The 24,982-nt window shown below is 35.9% G+C and overlaps 1 protein-coding gene across 1 annotated transcript in view; it reads right to left on the reverse strand.

The window, feature by feature from the left end:
- Positions 1–24,982, reverse strand: part of Dis3 (exosome complex exonuclease RRP44-like protein Dis3) — a 145,729-nt gene that overhangs the window by 113,967 nt on the left and 6,780 nt on the right. The window contains exons 2-5 of the mRNA XM_081752414.1: positions 21,782–21,952; positions 14,956–15,113; positions 4,954–5,159; positions 2,965–3,191 (exon numbers count right to left, since the gene is read on the reverse strand). Of these exons, the coding sequence (XP_081608540.1) occupies positions 2,965–3,191; positions 4,954–5,159; positions 14,956–15,113; positions 21,782–21,952 (762 nt within the window). The remainder of the gene's footprint in view (positions 1–2,964; positions 3,192–4,953; positions 5,160–14,955; positions 15,114–21,781; positions 21,953–24,982) is intronic.

Raw genomic sequence — 24,982 nt, forward strand, 5'->3', positions numbered from 1 at the left:
AATGATTGTAAAGCCACAGAAAGTATACTTCATGTTCCATGAAAATCTAATATTTTTATGAAAGATATGTTGGACATATTTTTTAACCTGAGGGAGTGAGTAAACATACCACATTAGGGGACTAAATTCACCGCTCATTCTTGAGTGACTGTAATCCCAAGCACAGGGAATTACGGAAAATAGTCACAGAAAATGCATATATTGTATTAAAACTCATGAATTTTACATAAGTTATCATGGAAGTCTTAAAAAAAAAAAAAAAAAAAAAAAAAAGGTTAATTACCACTACGTTATTCTTTATATTGACTTCACCCCATGTAGACTGAATAACTGGGAAGCCTTAAAGAAAATGTACGACATATTACACTAATCCGAACAGTTGTAGTGGAAATCATCAAGAAACATATTTTTTAAATTGGGGGAAGGGAAACGATCCATACCACATGAGGGGGTGAATTGACCGCTAATTCTCGATTGTTTTTAATCCTAAACACTGAGGTTACGGAGGAAAAAAAAATGAAATGAAATCTTTGAGTTTTACGTCCCATGTATGCCGGTTAGGCTAAAGGAGACGGTGATGATGAGTAATGAATGAAATGTTGGAATGAAGAAAGTGGGAGGAAAGGGAGAACCCCGAGGAAACCCACGCACACGGTGTTTGTCCACCACAAAGTTCACTTGGCAAGGGCCGGGATCGAATCCGGGTTACGGAAAAAAAGTCAAAGAAATTGTACATTACACCCAATGAATTTTACAAAACTTATCGTTGAACTCTAAAAGAAATCACGGGTAGGGGGAATGAGGAGGGTAACTCTACTATTTTATTCTTTAGTAATTCGAATTCTCTGCAGAGGGGATAATCAGGAAACCGGAAGTAGTAGATTTCTGCCACTTCCGATTTGAATAATAATAGATAATATCTATTATTAAAACGCCAAATCGAAGCCAAAAAACCGCTTTACTCTATGGCTGATCGTTTTTGCTCTATATAGATCAATATTGAAACCAAAAGTTGTAGTGGATTTCTACCACTTACAGCTTATAACACAGTAATACGGGTGGAGATGGTATCTTTTCTTAAGCCACAGAATCGATTTAAAAAATCGCTATCTATTACCGTTTTTGCTCTATAGTGATCAACATAAAACCGAAATGGTTCATTTGTAGGCCTACTACTTCAGACACACAAATCTCCTCCATGGATGAACTTGGTTCCTTACTTTTGGCCCCCTACATTCTGGCTAAATTTAATCGTGATCCAACGAGTAGTTCTTCAGATTTTTTTGTCTTCCGCACAGACAGACTGAGTAAATATATATATATATATATATATATATATAAGAGTTTTGGTAAACCACACTCGTTAAAAAGTGAGAAAATTAGTTTAGTCAAACGTAAAACCGAAGACAAACTGACAGGGATAGTTAACTGTCTGAATTTGAGGTTAACACCCCTTTCAGCACTTACAGCTAGATAAGACTTAGACCTATAGCTTAGTGTGGGATCCGAACCATATAAGCTCTCACCGCGGATCGAACCCGCGTCTCCCGCACCGAAAGCGATTATGCTAACCACATATCCACGAGAAAGATGACAGAAATAGAAAGAAGAGAATATTGGAAATACTTAAAAAAAGATTAAAAGAAAATGATTAGGGTACTGCTTGAAAGTCTGTACTCGGAGGAAATGATAAAAGGTAAGGCAACAGGAAAAAGAGGAAGGAAAGAAGACTACACTAATGGATAATATTAGAAGATAATGGTTACGTTAAAAATTGATTGATTCACTGAATGGAAGATTAGTGTCCCTTCTTGCACAGAGGCTATATGAGAAGTGGCCTACAGCTTTAACGTGGAGTCCGAAGTACACGAGCTCCCATCGGGAATCGAACCCGAGTCTCCCGCGCCAGGATTTTCTTTTCACTAATTGATATATTGTGGTAAGAAACAGCATGAAATATATCTAATAGGTAAATGTATCTCATATACAATGTCATCACCGACTTCTACGTGTCATATGGCACTAATACAGTTTACAATTGACCTTTCGCGATTGAAGATTGTGTATAAGAAGTTTACAACTGCATTACATCTATGAACGTTGGTGACTGCCACTATTGGCACTCGACTGAACCACACTGACTTTCCTGGAGCATCTCTCTTTGTAACTGTTAGTCTTCTTGGTCAGCCACTCCACATTTGTCACACAGAACAGAAATCACAGTTTTGAGTGGAATTGTATTCTCCGTTCCTTTTGTGGAATATTGTTGTGTGTCGCACATCTCATGACGAAAAGACAGTTTTTCTAACAGGGAATCCATACTCATCCTTCCCAATACCAACTGAATTTCTCCCTCCCTATGGGTCTAGTGGCTAGCGCATGTGTACTTGGTGCAGGAAGTCTCGAGTTCGACCCTTGGTTACGGTGGTTCGGATCCTTCTTAAATTTTCGGCTCGGCCCGCGCTGGCTCAGTGGTAGAGGCTTCACATCTGGGGTCCGTGGCTCGGTCCCAGCTCGCGCCAAGTGAACTCTGTGGTGGACAAACACCCTGTGCGTGGGTTTTCTCGGGGTTCTTCCGTTTCCTCCCACTTTCTTCATTCCACCATTTCATTCATTTGTCATCATTACTGTCTCCTTTAGCCCAGTTGGCATAACCATTTGAGGTAAAACTTAAAAAAATTTATTTCATTTTTTAAATTGTCGATTCACGGCTGATATAGCCTGTGCTGATACGAAGCAACAAATAATTAAAAAAAAAAAGTTTGCCGACAATTCACTACTTCGCTACTCCGTATTCTGTTAGAGTACTACATGAACTAATGTGAAACACGTGGAAATTTTCTAAATAAGTACTTTTGGTACAAGTGTAGTTCCCAAAGGCACGTTTCACCATGCGATCATAACCGTTTGTACATATCCCAGCCTACTACACACTTAAGGTTGATACTTATAAAGCACTCTTACCGATTTCTCATATCCTTCTACATTCACAGAACCTTCCAGAAAATTTTCTCTCGACGCATAGAAGGTTCCTTGTAAAAGTCGTCCTGCTTTGATGTCATCGTGTATCACACCCGGAGACAAATGAAGAGGAAAAAGTGGTTCCTTTCCACCTTCATGAACAAAATTCCTTTTGGACAACTTGTCCCACAATCCTGGATGATCAGTGAAGCCTTCCACATACTCAGTAACTAAAAGGAAACAAGAATAAAATCTATAAGATTTATACACAAATTCATGTCTCACGAATTACAACTTTCACAACATGTACCCTAATAAATGGCAACTAAGAATTATTTGAATTTCCACCTCAATTCAAGCCTTGTTTATATTTTTAGCTGTTACCTCAGCCTAAAGCGCCCTTCTTGTTGTATAGTTGTTTGTGAAAATTGCAACACCGAGAAAAATTTGTCCGAATGTCACCAAACTTGGAGGATGAGTGGAACCGTGTGATTAACTCTGCAAAGAAATGGCGCGCAAGCAGGCATGCCAGCAGAAGTTGGCACGTAAGCCATAGTCTAAGGCTTTAGAGTTTGTAGCAACTGCAAACGATAAGGACGTAGTTGTAAGCGTCTCCTAAAAAATCTCCACACAGACGGTTGCACTGCAACTATCGATTTAGCCTTTGCAAAATGTACAACAAAAAAAACTTTCTGCTCACTAGTCGCCATCTTCGCTACAAGCGCTTTCTAACGGCAGACAGAGAAAACAGTGCATGCGCATGCGTGTGTACAAAACTGCTTCAGTTGCTCTTTCATTTGACGTATTATCTATAATTGTAAATTAATTGTAATAAATACTACAAAGTCTTAAATTCCTGACATTAATTTCAAAACACCCTGTATTTATTTATTTAAATTAATTTCTATGATTATCTTTCAATGCTAAGGGAAACGGTGGTAATGATAAGGTGAGATGAAGGAAGTGGGAAGAAAAAATAGAACGCCAAGAAAAGCCAAAGACAACGTTTTTGTTTACCACCCTCCTGCAAAGCTCATTTGGCGTGAGCCGGGATCGAACCAAAGGACCCCCAGCAGAAGAGACGAGCGTTCTATCACTGAGTCACCGCAGCTCCTAATCAAATTCTAATTTATGTAATTTTCATTAGTTGATTTTTCCTTAAGAAAGAAGCTAATTATCGAATATACGAGGTATGTTCAAAAAGCATTGAACCTTATTTTTTCTCCGCGTAAACCAATGAAGCAAAGAAAACTTTCTTCAGTGTGGATGTAGAGGGGACACTCATATGCAGTCGTTTTTTTTTTTTTTTTTTTCCTGCCCGCAAAAAGCGCCAATCGCTGGAAGACGTACAGTGAACGGTCGTCGGATTTCAGTTTTCTGTAAAATGACACAAAACTTCAGCAGCGATACTGCATCAAATTTTGCCAAAAAGCTTGGCGATACTCAAGCGGAAACCATTCAAATCGGATCGGTACATTCAATTTTGAACCAGAATAGGGACCCGATTTGAGTGAAGAGAAGACATCATGCGGAATGCGACGGCACGCTTGCTCACCATTCTAAAAACTGTGTTCCAGAAGTATTTCCAACAATGGCGGGAGCGCTGAGAGAAGTGTATGCATTACTACGGAGACTACTTTGAAGGGGATTAGTATTTCAGATTTCCAAATCAATAAATTTATTTTTGCCAACCAAAGGTTCGATACTTTTTTAACATACCTCCTATGAATTAAACAAAAGGTAATAATTTGAAACAGAAAATTAAGGGGCATAATGTGTACCAACCATTTTAGAGTGAGTCTATACAGTTCATATTAATATTGGTATGTATATCATAGATTAGAAATACATAGAAAAATACACTCTGTGACGTTATAACCAGGTGTCAAAACTCAACTGGATAATATGTGATTAGTGCATCAGCCTCTAAACCGGAAATACTCAGATACATAGACACATGTTACATTATTTAATATCATCAAATGAATTTACCTGTGCTAACTTTGATACCCTCTTTCTCAGCTTTCTCCTTGTTACCCTTGTCATCAGTCAGAAGAAGAATTTTCACTTGTGACGAGCCATCCGCACCACCTTGACTCAGCTCCAAATGTTTCTCGTACCACAAACACGCCGTACGAATCGCTCGGTCGTTGCGATCATTCACTGATTCCTTTGGCTGTCTTTCTACATACGTATCTCTGCAGAAGAAGAAAATAAATATGATAATTACAAGAAGTAAATAAAAAAAATTAACAGAAAATTTGAAAATTGTGGTTACTGATGATGCAATCCCACTGCTTATCTAGGGTCCCCTTACTTTAAACCTGCATCTTTTGTTCTAATAAAAAAATGAGTCAAAAACATTTCTCTTTATGAATGACGGTCACCGATACAGGACTTTGATCTCCTTAATGTTGTATTTGAATGATTTAAGATGCTGAAATAAACCCTACACTGATGAAAGTAATAGAATATTACCAAAGCTGCTCACATTCATTATTTTAGGACGCAATACACGGTGGTAAGTGAAAACACATTATAAACATGTGTCAATTTCTGTCGTTAAATAGATACTTTATTCCTCATATATTCCGAAGATGCTTATTGAATAATAAACTAAACATAGTGAAGTCCCTAAAGTATTAGTGAATACTGAAATAGTTTGAATTAACGTATAATTCTCCGAATTTGCAAGGCAAGATTATACGTATATATTTGATTTGCTCGTCTCCAGTAACAAAGGTTTCTTAATATTTCAAAAAGCTGCTCTCGCTTTCCTTCATAAGGAAACCAAGGGTTATATTCAAACCATTTGATAGAATAAACTTATATATTTAATAGTGAATGAACTTCTAATGGAATTACGAAGAAGGGTATGTATTAATGAAATAGGATCATTCTACGTACGATAATTTTTGAAATGAAATGCAATGAAATCTTTAAGTTTTACGTCCCACACGTCCCATGAAGTGTAGCAAAATTCCTCAAGTGTTAAACTAAATATGATTAATATTTAGTTATAAATCTCAATCAAATTTTAGCTTCTTTATATATATATATATATATCCCGTGCAAAATTGAAAAAGAAACACTTTCATTTAAACAACAAACCAGCCGTCTTAGAATTTGTATGTGAACCCCTTGAGCCTTTGTTGCAATCTCCAGCCACGGATTTATCTTTATTGGTGGAAATTTCTTAAATTTAGTAATTTTACGTATAATGCAAAATCTATTACAAAAACAAACAAATGTTAATAAAGGAAATTCTGACTTCATCTTTGATTTTTATTAATGAAATTTGTGATTACCTAATCTTTCTTGATATTACGTTTCGGACTGTCTTTACTTAGTATCCTTCAAACACACTCCTTTCAATTAAGGATGGAGGACAGTGAGATATTGTAATATCTTAAATGGTATGTTTGGAAATTTTTAGATGCTTAAAGTCTAGAAACTGCTTCTTTGTTCTCTTTAGATTCCCTTAAATATTCACAGATCCTTGTGCTTACGTTCCTTGTAATCATGCCAATGTATGTGTCAACACACGCACAACTAATTTAGTAAACCCCACTTAACCCTTTCGTGCATAACGCCCTCTGGAGTGGACACTGCTGATTGGTTACGATTGTGTCCTGTCGGAACTCTCTACCCGCAACCCAAGTGCATTCTTTTTCAATAGAAGTTACCTGGGTGGCCTGACGATCTAAATTTTTCTGCCATCTACCAGGAAACTCTGAAAGCTGGGGTGTGAAGTCGTCGGTGCATACTTGAAACTGGCATGGAAGAGGCGTGGCGAGTTCTGAAATATCTGCTGACATCTTCTACAGAAGGTGTGCCACGCAAGTGATTTTTTTTTCTTTTCTATGTTACAATGTCTGAAACAAGCTGACATCATGATATTATCTGGTTTTGTTCTTGTATCTACAAAAATCATCCAAACAGACATGTCCCATGTAGTGGACAGCATGCACTTGAAGCACATTTGTCTGCAACAATCTGTCCACTGTAGTGGACTTCATGCATCTATTGAAGAAATGACTGGTTTTGCAAAAAATGGTGCTTGCCACTCATAAAAATGTAATTGGGGCCTCTATGGCAACCAATAAGCCTCTTCAAGACTTCTGACTAATATATGTGTGAAATCTGGGTTCGATTTCCAGTTGATGTCACTACACTTCACTCCAACACGTTATGGCAGACAAAATTGGTATGTTCAGAATACCTCCCAAAAAAACACCTTTCCTGAAATCAATCTAAATCAGGAACATGTAGACCTGTACACACAAACTGCCTTGAACATATGTTACTCAGTATATTGAGGATGACGGAAATGAATCAGCATAAGCGAAGGAAGAAAAGGAAACTGAAGATCCTCCTCTGAATAGAAGGAGCCAAAGACTACAACAAGCAAAAGTGTGGTGGTCAAAATATGGCAATAAGTTTTCTCAGAATGTTTCTCCATTTCTTAAAAATAACAATGTAAGTATTACAGGAAATGAACAAATTGATTTGTTTTCGCAGTTATTCACAGATGACGTTGTAAATGACATTGTTTCAGAACAATCTGAATGCGAATCAAAATGGCAGTGTTGGTCTTATGATGAAGTTTTAAGTTGTAAAGTTGTAGCTGACGTAATGTCAGTAAACCGATTTGACCTCATATGGAGATATCTACATTTCTATGATAATTCAAAGCCTAGAGATGCGAACGAGACTTTGTAAGTTATGATATGTACTGAATAAATTGAAGAAGAGATTCGAATTTGCTGTGAATGATGAAGAGTATGAATGCATTGACGGGTAAATCATGCCATTCAAGGGTAGACGTAACACAAACCAATGTATATCCACGAAGCCGAAAGCTTGGAAGTGAAAATTTCGGTAAGTGCACACAGTAGTGGTTATATGTACAATTTTGTTGAATATGTTGATTTTTAACTCTTATTGCTTGTACCAAAATCACTTTGGCAAGTTTTCTACAATATAACATTTATTCCATGTATTTTTAGTGCAATTTTGCAAACTTTATGTGACACAATTCAGAAATGATTATCTTACCCAACATGCATAAAGTCCATTCAAGTGGACAGATAAAGATAATAATTAAATTGAGTTGAGTTGATTTTGAGTTTAACGTCCCGTTCAGCAGTGAGGCTACATGAGACGTGGACCTACTGATTAACGTGGAATCCGAACCACATGAGCTCCCGCCGGGAATCGAACCCGGGCCTCCCACACCAAAGGCGCGTACGCTACCCTTTAGCCACGGAGGAGCTCAATAATTAAATTATGCTAAGATAATATCAAATTTCAAAATTTTGGGTTTTACATGTTATAGTACATCAAGAACAATCTGCAAGAAAAAAAATAATCATAACATGTCAATGAGAACATAATTCACGAATGAAAGGGTTAAGGATATTTTAGGAATAATTAACACTTCTGACTCGAGTATATACACTTATTTATTAAAACTAAAATATAGTGTAACGGTTTCCACAACTTAACGTTATCTTCATCAGACACTAACTGAAAGAGATATCTTCAGAGCATAGAATTATATACTAAACTTGAAAGTACTAAGATTCGTTGTTTGTATAGGAAGTCACGTGAGTCTTTCTTCCTCGGACCTCATCTGTCGGGCATCTGCTTTGACTTAATTACTCTTCCACCTGTGTGTATCTTTTCCAAACATCTGTAATTCACCTGTTGTTTATAATTGACCAAATTGCCTTAAAAACTTTTTCTTAGTACTCCCTTGATACGTATTGCATATAACTAGCATTACATATATAGCTGTACCGTCGCATTACATAACATTTTGGAAGTATTGAGAAGGATACCGATCTGTATCGGATGATTCAGATATTTAAAATCTAAATTAAATGTTCAACTTTTTCGCATCGAAACTCGTAAACAAACTATTAAAAAACGAAAAGTAAATAACATATAGTGTAGATGACATTTTGTGATTGTTAACTGGTAATTTAGTTTGGGAATATGAACATGTAAATGGATAGAGACTCGGATCAAAATGTCTAGTGCTAAAACCAACTGTAAAATTACATTTGTGCTTAGATCTAAAAATAATAACCAGATAAAATTAAATAATTAAAATTAGATCGAGCTGTTGCAATTAATATTCTATCAATGATTTGCAGTTTTACAGAAACATAGTGATTTATAATTAATTAGTACTTTTGATGATGTCTGTATGCATATATACATTGAGAATCTAATTCTAGTTTTGAAAACAGCCATTTACAGAATTCGATGAAGAAATACGAGTGATTTTAATAATACGATAAAGTATGAGAATCATGTATAAAGATTATAATATATATATATATAATGAATACTTTATGTGTAAAAAAAAAAACTGTGGAAAGATTTCAGAATTGATTTTAATTAAAATATCATATAAATATATATGTTTTCTTAAATGCTGCATCATCTGGTCGACATTTTCATAGAGTTTAATGCACAGCTTGAGTATTACTAGTCAGACGTTCTTCATTATGGGAGTTTCTCCATCAGTACACGAACCTCACATACGAATATACATTAAATGTACAAAGTAACATTACTGTAAGAGCAGGTGAGTTACAAAATATATACTAAACTTGGAAGTACTAAGATTCGTTGTTTGTATAGGAAGTCACCTGAGTCTTTCTTCCTCGGACCTCATCTGTCGGGCATCTGCTTTGACTTAATTACTCTTCCACCTGTGTGTATCTTTTCCAAACCTCTGTAATTCACCTGCTGTTTATAATCGGCCAAATTGCCTTAAAAATTTTCTCTTAGTACTCCCTTGATACGTATTACATATAACTAGCATCAATTCCCCGCTTCGTTGGGTTAAATTAAGAAAAAAAAATAGTAATATGATCCGTTAGTCAGTCACTTTTTACTATTAGTAAAGCCTTCTTTGATATCGGTCATTTTCAATGATTTATCACTCCTCCCTCCCTTATGTTGCGGAGCACGCATCGGAAGTGTCATTGTTCATCTCAGCGACCCCCAAAAACTATAAATTCGACACTAATATCGGTCATTCTCGACCACTTTTAAAAGCCTGTACCCCTCCCTTAAGTTACAACGTGAAAGTGAATCGATAAATACTATCCCAGGCTCGAACCTCATCTATGCTGGAAATTTGATCGAAATCGGTCGGGTGGTTCAATAGTGATGAAGTCCCAAAGACAGTCACTTTCTTTTTTATTTTTTACCTAGGTACATATATATATATATCCCCTTCCCCTCCCCTAGTTGCACTGTCAAAGTTACATGATAAAAATTATCCCACACCTGAACGTCAGCTATGTTCAAAATTTGATCGATATTGGTTGGGTGGTTCAAGTGTTAAGTTTTATTTATTTGTGTATATAAATTTTCCCCTCCCCAAACCCTCCCCTAGGTTTTATCAAAGTGATATAATAAAAACCATTCCAGGTCAGAACCTCATCTATATTGAAAATTTGATTAAGATCGGTTGGGTGATCTAAGCGTTATGAAGTCACAAAGACACTTTTTTTTTTTTTTTTTTTTTTTACATATATATCTCCACCCTCCCCCTTCCCTATGTTGAACCGTCAAAGTGAAACGACGAAAAGATCCCAGGTCAGAACCTTATCTATGTTGAACGTTTGATCGAGATCGGTCGGGTGGTTCAAGAGTTATTAACTCACGAACATAATTACTTTTATTTTTATATATGTTGATTTTTTTTATATCCCCCCCCCCAACCCTACGTTGCTCCATCAAAGTGAAGTAACAGAAACATCTCAGTACGAACCTCATCTATGATGAAAACTCGATCGAGATTGGTAGTTTGGTTCAAGGGTTATTAAGTTTTATTTATATTTTTTTTATAATTCCTCCTCCTCCCCTAACTTCTACCGTCAAACTGATATTAAAGCACTCCCTGGTCCGAACCTCATCTATGTTGAAAATTTGATCGAGATTGGTCGAGTGGTTCAAGAGATTAAAAGTCACAAACATACTCACTTTCAATTTTATAATATAGATTTAAATGTAACAAAACTATACTAAATACAAATGATTATAAATACAATATAAAAAATACATACAAAAATAACAAAAAATGTAACAATATATAAAACTATATACAGGGTGCGGAAAAAGTCCCTGAACAGTCCAATTTATCGCGAAATATATAGATGAGCAAAACAAACAAACAAACAAACAAACAAACAAACAAACAAACCAAAAAAAAACGTGTTAAATAGTTTTGAAAAAGCTATCCAATGATACCAAGCACAATCCCTATCAATTTCGGGGGTAATTGTGGTAACTTTTAAAATTTTAAATGGGAACCTACATTTCTTATTGCACATTTGGATTCTCCAGAAAAAAAAAAGGACAATGACTTGGCCCAAAACTGAAAACAGCGCCTTCACGTATGGCGCTTGACTCGACACACAAGAAAAAGGGTAGTACCAAAACATTATGAAAATGCGAATTTTCAGTCCGGTACTCTGTGGCCATACGATTACCGTACTGGATTGCGGAATCAAAGGTCCTGAGTTTTATCCCTGCTCAAGGCAACGTTTTTTCTTTTGTTATTCAAGTTACATCAATACAAATTTCGATAATTATTTTGCAAACTAGTTTTATAAACTGGTTCTTAGTAATAGGGATATTAGGGTTAGAGTTTATAGGGTTATTTACAACACAAACAATGCATTTTTTTGTCGCAATTTGCATTTTCTTACAACTTAATAAATTATGGACAAATACATTATCTTTATTGCAGTTAAAATATATGAATTCATTATTTGGGTACAAAAAATTCACATAAAAAATGTTACTCTGCGAGAGATCGAACTCTGGATCTCTGACTCAGCTATTCATTACGCTAACCGTATGGCCACAGAGTATGGGACTGAATTTGCATTTTGATAACGTTTTGATACTCCTCCTTTTCTTCTGTGTCGATTCAAGCGACATCCGTAAAGTCACTGTTTCCAATTCTGGGTCAAATCACTGTCCCTTTTTCTGGAAAACCCAAATGTGCAATAAGAAATGCGGGTTTCCATTTTAAATTTTAAAGTTAACTCAATTATCCCCAAAAGGGGCGGGGATATGGGGTCGCGTTTTGTATCATTATATAGCTTTTTCAAAACTATTTAACACGTGTTTTTGTTTGTTTTGTTGATCTGTATATTTCGCGATATATTAGACCGTACCGAGACTTTTTCCGCACTCTATATAAATATATGAATATTAAATATATGGATATATATTACATGTAAATCTGTCTAGTCTTGCTCTTTTCATTCAATTTGTTCCAATAATTTATTTCATAGCTTATGTATTAACAGCCCAGTAGTCCAGTTCATTAATTTATCATTCTTTTCTTTATTTATCCTTTGTTCCCTTCCATTTCCTTACTATCGGTCTATTCTCCCTTTCTAACCCCGTACACATTCCCAATCTATATCATGACCCGTTTCTTTAAGATATTTTTTCTCTTAAGTCTCACATCATCCCTATGTTATTTTCTTCTCTTATTTTCTACTTTTAAAGTATATCTAATATGCATCAAGGGAGGACTAAGAGAAAGTTTTTAGGCAATTTGGTCGATTATAAACAACAGGTGAATTACAGATGTTTGGAAAAAATACACACAGGTGGAAGAGTAATTAAGTCAAAGCAGATGCCCGACAGATGAGGCCCGAGGAAGAAAGACTCAGGTGACTTCCTATACAAACAATGAATCTCAGTACTTTCAAGTTTAGTATATATTTCTATGCTCTGAAGGTACTTCTTTCAGTTAGTGTCTGATGAAGATAACGTTAAGTGTAGAAACCGTTACACTGTATTTTAGTTTTAATAAATAAGTGTATATACTCTAATCAGAACTGTTAATTATTCATTTAGTGAGTTTTAGAGTCGTGATGGATAGAAGGACATTTTATCCACACGATACTTCTTGTAGTTGCTGAAAGTCTCTTAATTGTTGATAGATAAAGATTTTCTTTATTTTAGTTAAGTACCGCTATTATTTGTCACATATGGATCTCTCGGATGTCAAGTAGTTTAACTCTAAAAAACTGATAAATTGGTCTATTGCTTTCATTTACTTACAGACGTATTCAAATTATTAGACTCAACATTCAATTTCTGAATATTTTACTGTTCTTACAATATTACGTGAGAAAATACGTTCGAACTTCGTCCAAATTACTACTTTGTAACTCTGTCCTAATTTCTACTGGGTGTGGTATATGCTTTTCAATATCAATAAAACAAATGCGTACGTAACATTCAAATATAATTACTATAAAGTGTGTATATCCAAATTGGAAACAAAAAATGAAATGGAATACTTACAAGAAAATTATCTCTCACACAAAGATTAATATTTCTTATGAAATATCTTATTAAGTCTTTTATCCTTTGTGGCATCCTATGTATGAGTTTAGCACATGTTGCCTTCAATTCAGCATCGTGATACTACAAATTGTTGATCTCCTTGATCAACTGAAGTTTGGTTCTAATGTGCTTCTTCTCTAGCTTTTCTTTCATGAAGCTTCAAAAGTTTTCAATCGAGTTCATATCAAGACTAGTGCCTAGACACGGAAGAACATTAATTTCGTTGCCCTCGAAGAATTTTGCCTCAGCTTTGGCCCAGTGGCATGGGGCTCCAACATGCATAAAGATGAACTGTACGTCGTCAAACCAGAGTGCAGTCTGGGAAAGCAGTTCTTGAAGAACTTGTAGGTATTGGTCGTGCTTCATTATCCTCTTTACTATATACAGTCTTCCAGGCCCGAAGACGAAGATCACACCCCAGACCATGACTGAAGTAGGATGCTTCACGGTTTATTAAAGACATTCCAACTTGAAATCCTCCCAGGTCAACGTCGCACATATTGTGAACATTCATCAGACACAGAGATACATGATTCATCACTGAAACACACTATTCTCCAATCCTCAGCAGTCCAATATTCTAGGCCACGTGCCCATTCGAGGCCATGATTGGAGTAGACTCTAATTTTTGTTTTCTTTCTTGACCATGTGCTTTTATTCCCTCGGTACAAAGAATCCTTCAAACATTTTCAGACCAAATCTCTGCGCCATACTCAGCCATTTTTATGCTTAAGTTGCACTTATGTTTCCCAGAGCCAATCTTTTTAGTTTTCTGATATTTCTTAGCGATAGCTTTGGTTTTCGCCCACACTTCCCAACCCTATTCTGGTTCTTGTTCATTTCAACAGAGATTCTACTCACAGATTTTTTTTTCTCTCCCAACTCTACTAGCAATGTATTGCCGTGTATATCTTATTTCCACCAGAAGTATTTTGTTAAATTCCATTTTACACGGAGGTCTTTTGCTTTTCCCATTATGCTGCAATTACAGGACTACACAGAATAAAAGATTGATACACGAAACACGTCACGATCAATTCAAACTGGCCTACTCGAACTGTTGAACGCTTTGAATGTCGTTAACTTCTTGCGACAGCAACCACAACACTTTACACTGTAACTTGTTGATAGGAACCACAAAGCTGTCTACAACTGAAACACCACTTTCAGAATTCCCCCCTCCTCTCCCTCACTAATACCATCTGCTGTTCAATAGTGATATCATCACTTTAACTGTACAGTAAACAAATGAAGGATCCTATATTGGTGGTTTAACCATTAAATTAAATGTTCTAGAACTCTGAAATTAGGACTCCTACATCAATTTTGCATTCTTCGAGCGTGAGTTTAATAATTTAAAAACGTCTGTATATGGGAGGGTACTCTTTTAAGAGATTTTTGTAAATAGTAAACTACAAAACTATAAACTATGTAGGTTTTGGTTGTTAACGTAACAGAAATAAGAAATGTTCATAAGATAATGCATTTCAAACTTCACTCTAGAAAAGCTGAATTTTGGAGTTAGGGCATTAGGCATCCGAACAGTCCATATTTTGATTGAATTGATTACCAGAAAACAACTATGTGCCTACTTACTTGTGATGTTCATTGACGAAAGTATAAAACCTTCGGTCAGGGTTCACTAAAACATCTTTCAATCGTTTGTAAATTGAGGAACTTCTGTGCTTAACTTCTTCCAAAACAGTTTGCAGAATTATTACATTATAAAATGCTTCTTCCTCTAATACGTCAATCTGAAAAAATAATCAACACATATTGCAATTAAAAATTTAAATTTACATATGTAGTTAGTTCGTTGATGGATGATTCTTATATAAATAACTGGTGGAAGTCCAGGCAAAGAATACAATATAATTGTATAATTAATATAAAACGGGAAATCTGAATATCATTCCATTCTCTTTGCCTCTTTACAAGCGGAATTTTCGAAAATGCTGCAGTAGATTTCACCATTTCTAATGAATGATTTATAAATCAAATTTCGCGCCTCCAACTTACGTGGATCCTCATACTTAGTATTTTCTGAATAAATACTCAGAAATTTTAATATATACAAATTACACCCTTTTCCCTTTCAGGAGAGGAATTTACGAAAACACTGAAACACTTATTTCTAGAACTCTAATTCTCTAAGTTGAAATAATTTTTTGCCAAATTTTATATATATATATATACCACCACTAACGATCATATACGGTAGCAACACAGCAAAAATTTACCCTTTGCTCTCCATTTGACATTATTCAATCGATCCGAACTTTTTCAAAAATTTCATATTATGTACTCAATTTCTCTATTGAAGTTTAAATAAAGCCTTGAAACTGTTATTTTTGGCTCTAATTTCGAAAGAACGAAAAAAAAAAAAAAAAAAATTTAAACTTCAAATTTTATTCAATTCATATCCTTTGGATATTACATCTTTAGTCGACTGTCCATGGACTATCTGGCTGGCATCACAACGATGAGGTCAACTCTTAAACTACGCAATTCGAACAATAGAGAGACTGTTTTAATGCGTGAGAATGTTTTGTTTCCCAGAGAGTGAACGGATTTTCATGGGAACAGCCCTTAGATGAGGGTGGAAAAAATCATGATTTCTTTTTAAAAAAATCATTTTTGTTGATTTCTTTATTTAAATCAAATCTTTCTCTTCGTACAATACAAGTCGCGAACTGAAGAAAAAACATTAGGAATTAGTATTAAATGTTAATTATGCCATTTAAGTGAAAGTTTTCGAATTAATTTCCAATCCTTAATCTATTTCAATCCCAAACAATGTTTCTTAAGTATTAAGAAAAAAGTATAGCAACGTTTATCAACATAACACTTCTTTTCACGAAAGTTGCTGATACTTGGCAAGGGTTTTTTTTTTTTTTTTTCTTTTTTAAATCGAAACTAGCTTGCGGCACGAAATCCATACAAAATACGTAAATTCCGCTTAAAGTTATAAAATATTTAGTTCGTTCAATAATGATTGGCACTCCCCCCTATAACTGGTGCCAAGTAGCAGTTTGAAATGTTTGTTGATGTATGCATTAAGATAGACTATAGTACTATCAAACCCCACTAAATGGTTTTCTTTCCTTCCGTAAGTAGCAGAATGTAGCAGCAGTTGTTTCAACGTGCCAGGACGCTGGTGGACAGCGAAAAGACAGCATGGAAGCAGACACACATGGGCAACGGTGGACAGTGTGGTTTCTCTGGAGGGAAGGAGTGAATACATCAGACATCCACAACAGATTATTAGCCGTATGTGGGGGCACAGCACCAAGTCTCAGATCCGTGTTTCGAGTATCCGAATTCAAAGAAGGCAAAGACATTGCTGCAAAAAACAAAAGCACTGGGCGTCCTGCAACTCCACGCACACCAAGCAATGCCGCGCGAGTGAATGATCTGATAATGGAGCACAGTAGAATCACGTTTGATGAACTAGAGAAAGAAGCAGGTCTATCACGGGGTTCCCTCTACACTATCATTCATGAGGATTTAAAGCTGCACAAGGTGTGTGCACAATGGGTGCCTCATGACCTCACTGTTGCACAGAAACAAAAGAGAGTGGAGATTTGCCAGCAGTTGATGCAACAGTACAGTGTAAATCCGACCGAGTTCTTTGAGCGTCTGGTCACCGTCCTCTACGAGACTCCAGAGGAGAAACGCCAGTCCATGGAATGGAGGCACCAATATAGGAAGTTACGTGCGCCGCTCGGTACGTGCTGCGGTACGTGAGGTTTGGGCGCCGCCGTTTGGACACTGGACGTTTGGGTGCGAAGCCATTTGGGCGCGAGTTAAATTAAAAAGTCATCATGTTAGGCGCTGAGTACTAGGTTCTTATCAAGATATCACAAGGTGTCTACTGCAGTGGAAATCCTTGAATTATACTGGATTTTGTTTTACATACTAGAAATACTGAAATTTCAAAATTCTAAAAACTGAATTAACAATTAAATTTTGTAAATTTAAGTTTCAACCAAAGTTAAGTGTGTTTTTTATTTGATAACTTTTCAAGCCAAAGATAAGTAGACCAGACTAGATATGATTGACTACATTACATACATAGTGAGCCTATTCCATTTAAAAAAAAAAAAAAAAAAAAAAAAAAAAACCTTAAAGCAGGCCTTCTACTGTAGTTACGCAATAAGTGTGAATGTCAAACACATTTCTAGTGGCTAAATGACCAATATATATGTACACTTAACTATTATTTTTCACTTTGAAATCGTTCTTTTTTTCCCTTTCGCCACTTTCTATAATGCAGATTAAATGCTTACAATGGGGCGGGAAAAAAGTGTGTTAAGTTTTTTTGATTTTTATATTAGAATGTTAATAAAAAAAAAAAAAGTAATACTAGAAATACGGCATACTGCAGTTCCTAAACTCAATGTCTTTGACACACTGTATTAACATCTTTCCCTCAACTCGATTAGGATTTAGGATTTTTAGATTTCTGGGCTCTCGGCATCTAAGGCCATTTAGCCCGTCACGTTTGAGGGAGCACACTATCCGGGGAAAGGAAAGGAAGAAAAGATTGGGGAAGCAAGGAAGAGGCCTGGACCTATCAATTAGGTACCACCCCGGCATTTGCCTGGTGTGAATGAGGAAAACCCAGGAAAACCTCATTTAGGGTGGCTAGCCCGAAAGAGCGTGTTACACTTTTCCGACAGAGTGCCCCACCGGGAATCGAACCCGGGACCGCTCGCACCGAAGGCGAAAGCGTTAGCGACTACGCTATGCGGGGCCACTTCCCTCAACTGGAGTGCGCGGAAATCTTTTATTGGTAGTTCTTTATTACACTTAAGGAAGAGAAGAGTTTGGCAAACGTAATATGAAAAAAAAAAAAAAATTAATATTCATAAGTATGTAATTATTAACTTTAAAAAAAAAATACAAAAATTAAATCAATATGTTTTAATTAACATTAAGAAAATTTTTAACAGTTCGACTATTTCCTTCATTTCCTAGCTTTCTTATATAATACAAAAATCAGATCAACATTAGATCAGAAGTACAAGAATCGTGAACAAGCGAAAAATCAATCCATGTCGAGGTTAGGCAACAAATGCCACAAACGCATTAAACTATTTAATTTAGATGAATAAATAAGATAGAGATGGAAAATATACAGATAAATAAGGTGAGATAAAGATAGAAGTGTAGGAAATGTATATATCTTGATTCGCGCTTAGTTTTCAGTGCCTAGCTTGCTTTATATGTCATAAATTGTGATTTTTACTATGTACCTCGCGCCCAAACGTCCTGTCCCGCACTGGAAGCCCTCGTCCCGAGAAGACAAGGATGGGACTATTCGTGCAGAAACAAATGGCGACCGTTTTCTGGGATCAGGAAGGGATACTGCTGGTGGAATGGCTCCCTCTCAATAGTCCATCAACAGTGAGAGCTACTGCAGTTCACTGCATTGACTCCGCCGACGCATCCAACAACGCCGACAAGGAAAATGGGTTCGTGGCGTTCTTCTCCAACACGACAATGCACGACAACATGTCAGTCGCCAGACAATTGACACAGTGCATGAACTACGGTTTAGTGTACTGCTGCATCCTCCATACTCGCCGGATCTGGCTCCTAGCGACTATGCTTTATTCGACACAGTGAAAGAGGGCATGGGAGGTAAAAAGTTCAACACAAATGATGAACTCCAAGCATTTGTCCGCCAGTGGCAGAGAGATACCCCCAAAGAATGGTTTGCTACACAAATAAGCAAGCTTTCAGAACGGTGGCAAAGGTGCATAGACATTGCCGGGGAATACCTCTAAAATAAACTGTATTCGTTTGTTCAATAAATGGTTCCTGTGAAAACAAATTAATTGTAGTGCCAATCATTTCTGAACGCCCCAAGTAAAAAAAAAAAAAAAAAAAAAAAAAAAAAAAAATCGGAGAAGGGATCGGACTCCTCTAAATATGCCCCTATTGTCTGGGAACAAATACAGATGTACACACGAAAGAATTTTCATCTTAAACATCCGCGGTGATTTCCCCGATGGAATAATCAAAGGCTTAAAAACCCTGTGTTACGAAGAGACGAAAGCAGGAGTTCCCCGTTACCCGTTCAGAAGGGGATTTTTCCTACTGTTGTGTACATATATTTGAGTCTCGTTGTATTATGATTATCTTCCATAATAGAAATAACAGAACAGAAATGAGACTTTACTTATTTTCACTTTAAATTAATTTATTTCCGAACTTCACTTAAATCAACGATTTTTAAAAAAACAAGTAATTTAAATCAATCTGATCCACCCTGCCTTAGATCACTGCCATCTCTAGTCTTCTACGGACTACGTTGGCATTGATCACGCAACGCCTCAGTGATTTAATTTTGTAGTCGCTTACCTAGGTTCAGTACAGGAACCTTGCAGCCGAAAAACTGTTCAGTTTTCATACAGCGCTTGACACAGTATTGAGTGTAGTTATAGTTTGTATCTATTTGATGTAGAAACAGTCTAGTGAAATATCCGATAGTTGGTTATACAGGTATTAACCTATGTGAGTGCGAAGTTATGCAACTTGAGTGAAAGCATAGAACATTAGCGGCGCCAGAACATTCTGCAATGACAGAATTATTTGAGAAGGAAGCCAAAGACAACCTCACATCGCCCAAGTAAACTAGTGAGCAGTTCAACACGCCCTCTCCAGAGTCTACTAACAGAAGAGGACAGTGGAGCAGCTTTCGTGTATTTCGAATTCGTTACGATTTTACAGTGTGGATAAATATTTAAAAGTGTATGCAAATATTATAATACTCTGAAACAGCTGCGCAAATCATGGAAAGTTGTTAAGTACATTATTTTTACATAATCACATAGGCACTACTGAAGTCATAATCAAAAAAGGAATATTTCTAACTTTACGAGCTCGTTTTAAAGATAGTTTGTTTTTGCATGATATTTGTTTAACGACTTCTTGTATATTAAAATGTGTGTGTGATATTTTCGTTCATCATATTTAATCTTTTAATACAGTAAATGTCAATTTACTTATTGTATTTTATCCTCATGTACAACAAACTTGTAGGAATCTACGAACAGCCAAATAATACATATTGTAGCGCAATTTATAATTTTTTTCCCTACGTTGGGTATTACTTTCTCCTTTCGGAAATCTAGCCTATGAAGGGAGGGGAATACTCATGGAGCTTCCAGCTTCTACCTGTGGTCGGCAAGAAGTAGAACATTAAGTTAGTGAAGAAACGAGAGAGAGAGATGAAATAATATAATTTTATTATTCATTCCGTATCTATTTCCTGAGCTACACGAAAGATCACAGATAGGCGGTACAGCCTTTATCACTGAAAGTGGTCCTCTCTGAGATACGCTGATCTAATATATATATATATAAACTGTTCCCAATGCTTTTAAACTTCTACATTTTAGAAACTGTATCCAAATTCTAGTTAAACTACGTTATTGAATAAATTCGGTACAACCACGACAAGCTGAACTTCCATTGTATGGAGATAACCCAATTGCAACATCAACCGATTCACGATGCTGGGTCAACATAAAAAATTATCCCCATACAGGGAATCCGGAACCACAAACATCGAAAGCACATGTGATAATCGTATTTCCATCGGCTTCATGATTGTATTTCCGAACATATACAACAACTAGTTCCGGAAACTACTGCCCGTTCACACCTTGCAAAGCTCTGGCGGCTCAAGTAACCGCCACTTAGAGTCAACCCGACTTAGTTGTCTGTTCGCTCATTGTGTGCGCTACCAACGTTTTTCTTGTTTGAATGAGTGCTTGGAATAAAAAAGAAAAAAAAAACTTGTGTTCCATTGACACTCATACCTAACAGTTCACTTTTTCGTTTAAGCTCAATACTCGGGAGTTTTATTATTTATTTACTTATTTATTATTATTATTATTATTATTATTATTATTATTATTATTATTATTATTATTACAGAGCCAAGAACAACAATAACGTAAATAATTTATTCTAGTTTGTGATAAGAGCGTTCGTGTCTACGGTCCCAGCGCGGATCGAATCATAGAAGATTAAAACGCAACAGCAATGGACGTAAAGGTAAGTTCTTTTCAATATTAAATATAGTTCGATTATATTCTGTGAAACGCTTTGTAAGTACGTCAATATACTTTTTTCTGTTTGCATTTAATTCTTTGTTTTGCGTTTAACAACTACACGTTTATATGAGTAGTAAGAACACGTTTTAATAGAATAGGTCACGTTTTACAGTGCAGTGCTACAAAAGGACAAGTACAAATGTCAGTTCTTCAAAGTCTGCGTTCATCTTTCATTGCATGACAGACGAAGAAAGCACAAATTTATCTCATTACATTAAATACTAGGGCATAATATATGTTAACTATTGTGTTCAGCTACATGTTACTATAATTTACACATTGATATGACTCACCTGATCGAGTACAACATTCGTATCTAACAACAAGTAATGTGGATAGTCATGTTGCTTGCACTTCGAACTTGGACGCGCCTCTAAAACCAGCTCTTCCCGTCTTTGTTCGCACAACATACATACTGCAGAGCCACACCATATATCATCTCGCAGGTAGTGTTCTCGAACAATCTGCAAAGGACAAGCCATGTGAACTAATGAATTTAACTGTAAAATGTTAAAGATTTTCGCATTAAGAACAGAATTGTGATAAACACTGATAACAAATTAGTTATTTCAAAAAGAGTCAATTCATTCAAATTAATCAATAGAGCGCAAGTAATCATTTCTTTCGAATCAGCAAAGTAGTTAAGGAACTGATTCGTGATGAATCGATTCGTCTAAATACACTTGGTAACGTCCAGTTACTTTATGTTAGAATAACTGTACATAATTTTGATCTAAATTACTTATTATAATTTAACTATACCTAACTTAAATCCAATATAGTCTTATCCGTATCACGAAGTAATTCTATATTAACGAAACAGTTCAACGTGAACGACACCTCTGTCGACTAAATCACCGACCTAAAGCTCATTTTTGGATTTTTTTTTTTTAAAAAAGGACATTGGGAAAAATAACTTAATTTCGAACTTTATTAACCAAGCCTCGTATATTCTCTAACATTCTAGAAACTCTTTCATCATCGCCTTGGTATTTTGTACGTTAGTGTTGGTAGGCCTTACTTCGATTTTACGGCCATATATGACCGAGGAACAAGGACTGTTCACGTGATAATAGCGTGCTTAGAGAATGTTCCTTCGAGTCTGATCTTCGGGACAATCACTTTCCACCTACGCACTTTTATAACTAAAAGCTTATTGGATAATAATTCTGGTCCCGACGCTAGGAGTGAACATCGGGTTTTTCCCAGTTGACCGTATACAAGCTTTGGTTTGCTAACTAGAAAGCTCAGTGTGTTTTTGGTACGCGTGCCTGTTGGGCAATTTTTCGAAGAGCACCCACAAAGCCGAGTAGGGTGCGTCACTTCCCAAGATTAAGAGGGAAGCGCTCCCCTTGGAAGAGTCGAGCTAAAGTAAAAATTCGATTTGTGAGTCGCACATAGTAAACATTAACATTTTCAAGTGTGTCTATAGTATCGGTGTTTCCGTAATGAACGTTTGAGTTTGAACCAGCGAGTAACAAGGAACTAAGAGCTTCAGTTAAGACGATCACATATTTCTGTTAGTGGAAAGCTGAATTGGGATCTCGAAGTTACTTACACCGCTCCAAGCTCATCCTGGCCTCAGCCTAAAAAACTTCCTGCCAACCTGTCATCTAGTGGATTCTACCCCTGGGCCCCAGCGATATCAACTGACCGGTCGAAGATTAACCGTGAGTAGTTAAAACATTGATTCGTTCATATATTTTAAAAGTCACCACTTCGTTACACGTACTCGAACAGAATTAAAAAGGAAAGATTAAAATAATTAGAGAACGTTCATAATAATTACTCGTTTGTTTGTAATTATCTGTATTATTTTTAATTGTATATTTCATATCTAGCAACATTATATTTTTACATAGTTTAACTAGGTCTTGTAATTGATATTGTTTAGTGAATTCTTGTCCGTTAATACTCTCGCCAAAATTCACCATTCATACATATTTTACCTTACGGTACTTATGTTTTATTGACCTGTGTGCCCAGCTTCGGTTTCAATGAGATATAAGTGCGGAAGTGATTGTGCCCTGCCGTGGCAAAGCTGGGTAAATGCAAATGAATGTTTAGGCTTATAGAATTTCAACGCCGGCAGGGAAACACGATTACAACTACTTCTAAACTGGTAACGTGTGTGAAGATTTCTGCCTTCCTCTGAAACCTTGTTGAATGAAAAGTAAAATAGAAACTTTTATCAATCGTATAATTAGTTTTTTTATATATAAAAAGTACAATGAACAGTTTCTACATTTATCAAAGACAGTAATTAGTTGTCCTTTGTAATGTAAAATTGGAATGAAGTTCCTGATAAATGTAATTCACTTATTCAGAATAGCTGACAACTATACTGAACTCAGCTTCTTAGACACTGAAAGATGCATTTAATTTCTTCTTTTTCCTTGATTCAAACTTGGAATAAATTTTTAGATAATTTTAATTAACTTTCTAGTTGGTTGTAGAACCTAATTACATATGTAAATAAACACTTGAACAAATTCCCATACATGTGATCAGTTTAGCCATTTTTATACGCCATCGATAAAGGTGTCTGCATAAACTAAAGCTGTTTTATTAAAATTCGACTTCTCTGTGATATAAGGTAAAATTGTATCTTTGAGTTATTCATCATGATTCTATAGCATTTAGCAGCAAATTACACATAACTTATCCTTACTACAAATAAATATTCATTTATCTACCATTACATGAATAATCATCTGTTGAAGACGGAAATTGTGACGAATGTTTTCTCCAGGGTGGAAAAAAATCATGATTTTTTTAATAAAAATCATTTTTGTTGATTTTTTTTATTTAAATCGATTTTTTTGATTTAAATCAAATCTTTCTCCTCGTATAATACAAGTCGCGAACTAGAGAAAAACATTAGAAATTAATATTAAATGACAATTATGCCATTTGAGTGAAAGTATTTTGATTTAATTTCGAATTAATCCTCAATCGTTAACCTATTTCAATCCGAAACAATATTTCTTAAGCATTAAGGAAAAAAAAAAACGTACAGCAACGTTTATCAACATGACACTTTTCTTTTCACGAAAGTTCCTGATATTTGGCAGGAGTATATTTAAAAAAAAAAAAAAATAGAAACTAGCCAGCGGTACGAAATACATGTAAAGAACATAAATTTCGCCCAAAATTAACTAATTAACTCTATGGCGTATGGAACCCGGGGGTTCAATGCCGCGTTCACGGAAACTCTGCACTGACTTCTATACTTAGCCAACTGGATCCAGTTTCTATTTTGTATTCCTATTTCTGCGAGATTCATCTTAATATTGTCATCCCATCTGCGCCTAGGTCTTCCTAATGGTCGTTTTCCGATTGGTCTTCCAGTTAAGAATTTGAAAGTGTTCCTATTTTCTTCCATCCTGGCTACATGACCTGCCCACCTGAGTCTCCTAGACTTGATGACCCTAGCAATGTTTGGTAAACCGTATAAATTCCTCGTTATGAAGTTTCCCCCATTCCCGCTCTTC

The sequence above is a fragment of the Thermobia domestica genome, chromosome 3, assembly GCF_964235325.1.
Source record: "Thermobia domestica chromosome 3, izTheDome1.hap1.1, whole genome shotgun sequence".
In the NCBI taxonomy this organism is placed as follows: domain Eukaryota; kingdom Metazoa; phylum Arthropoda; class Insecta; order Zygentoma; family Lepismatidae; genus Thermobia; species Thermobia domestica.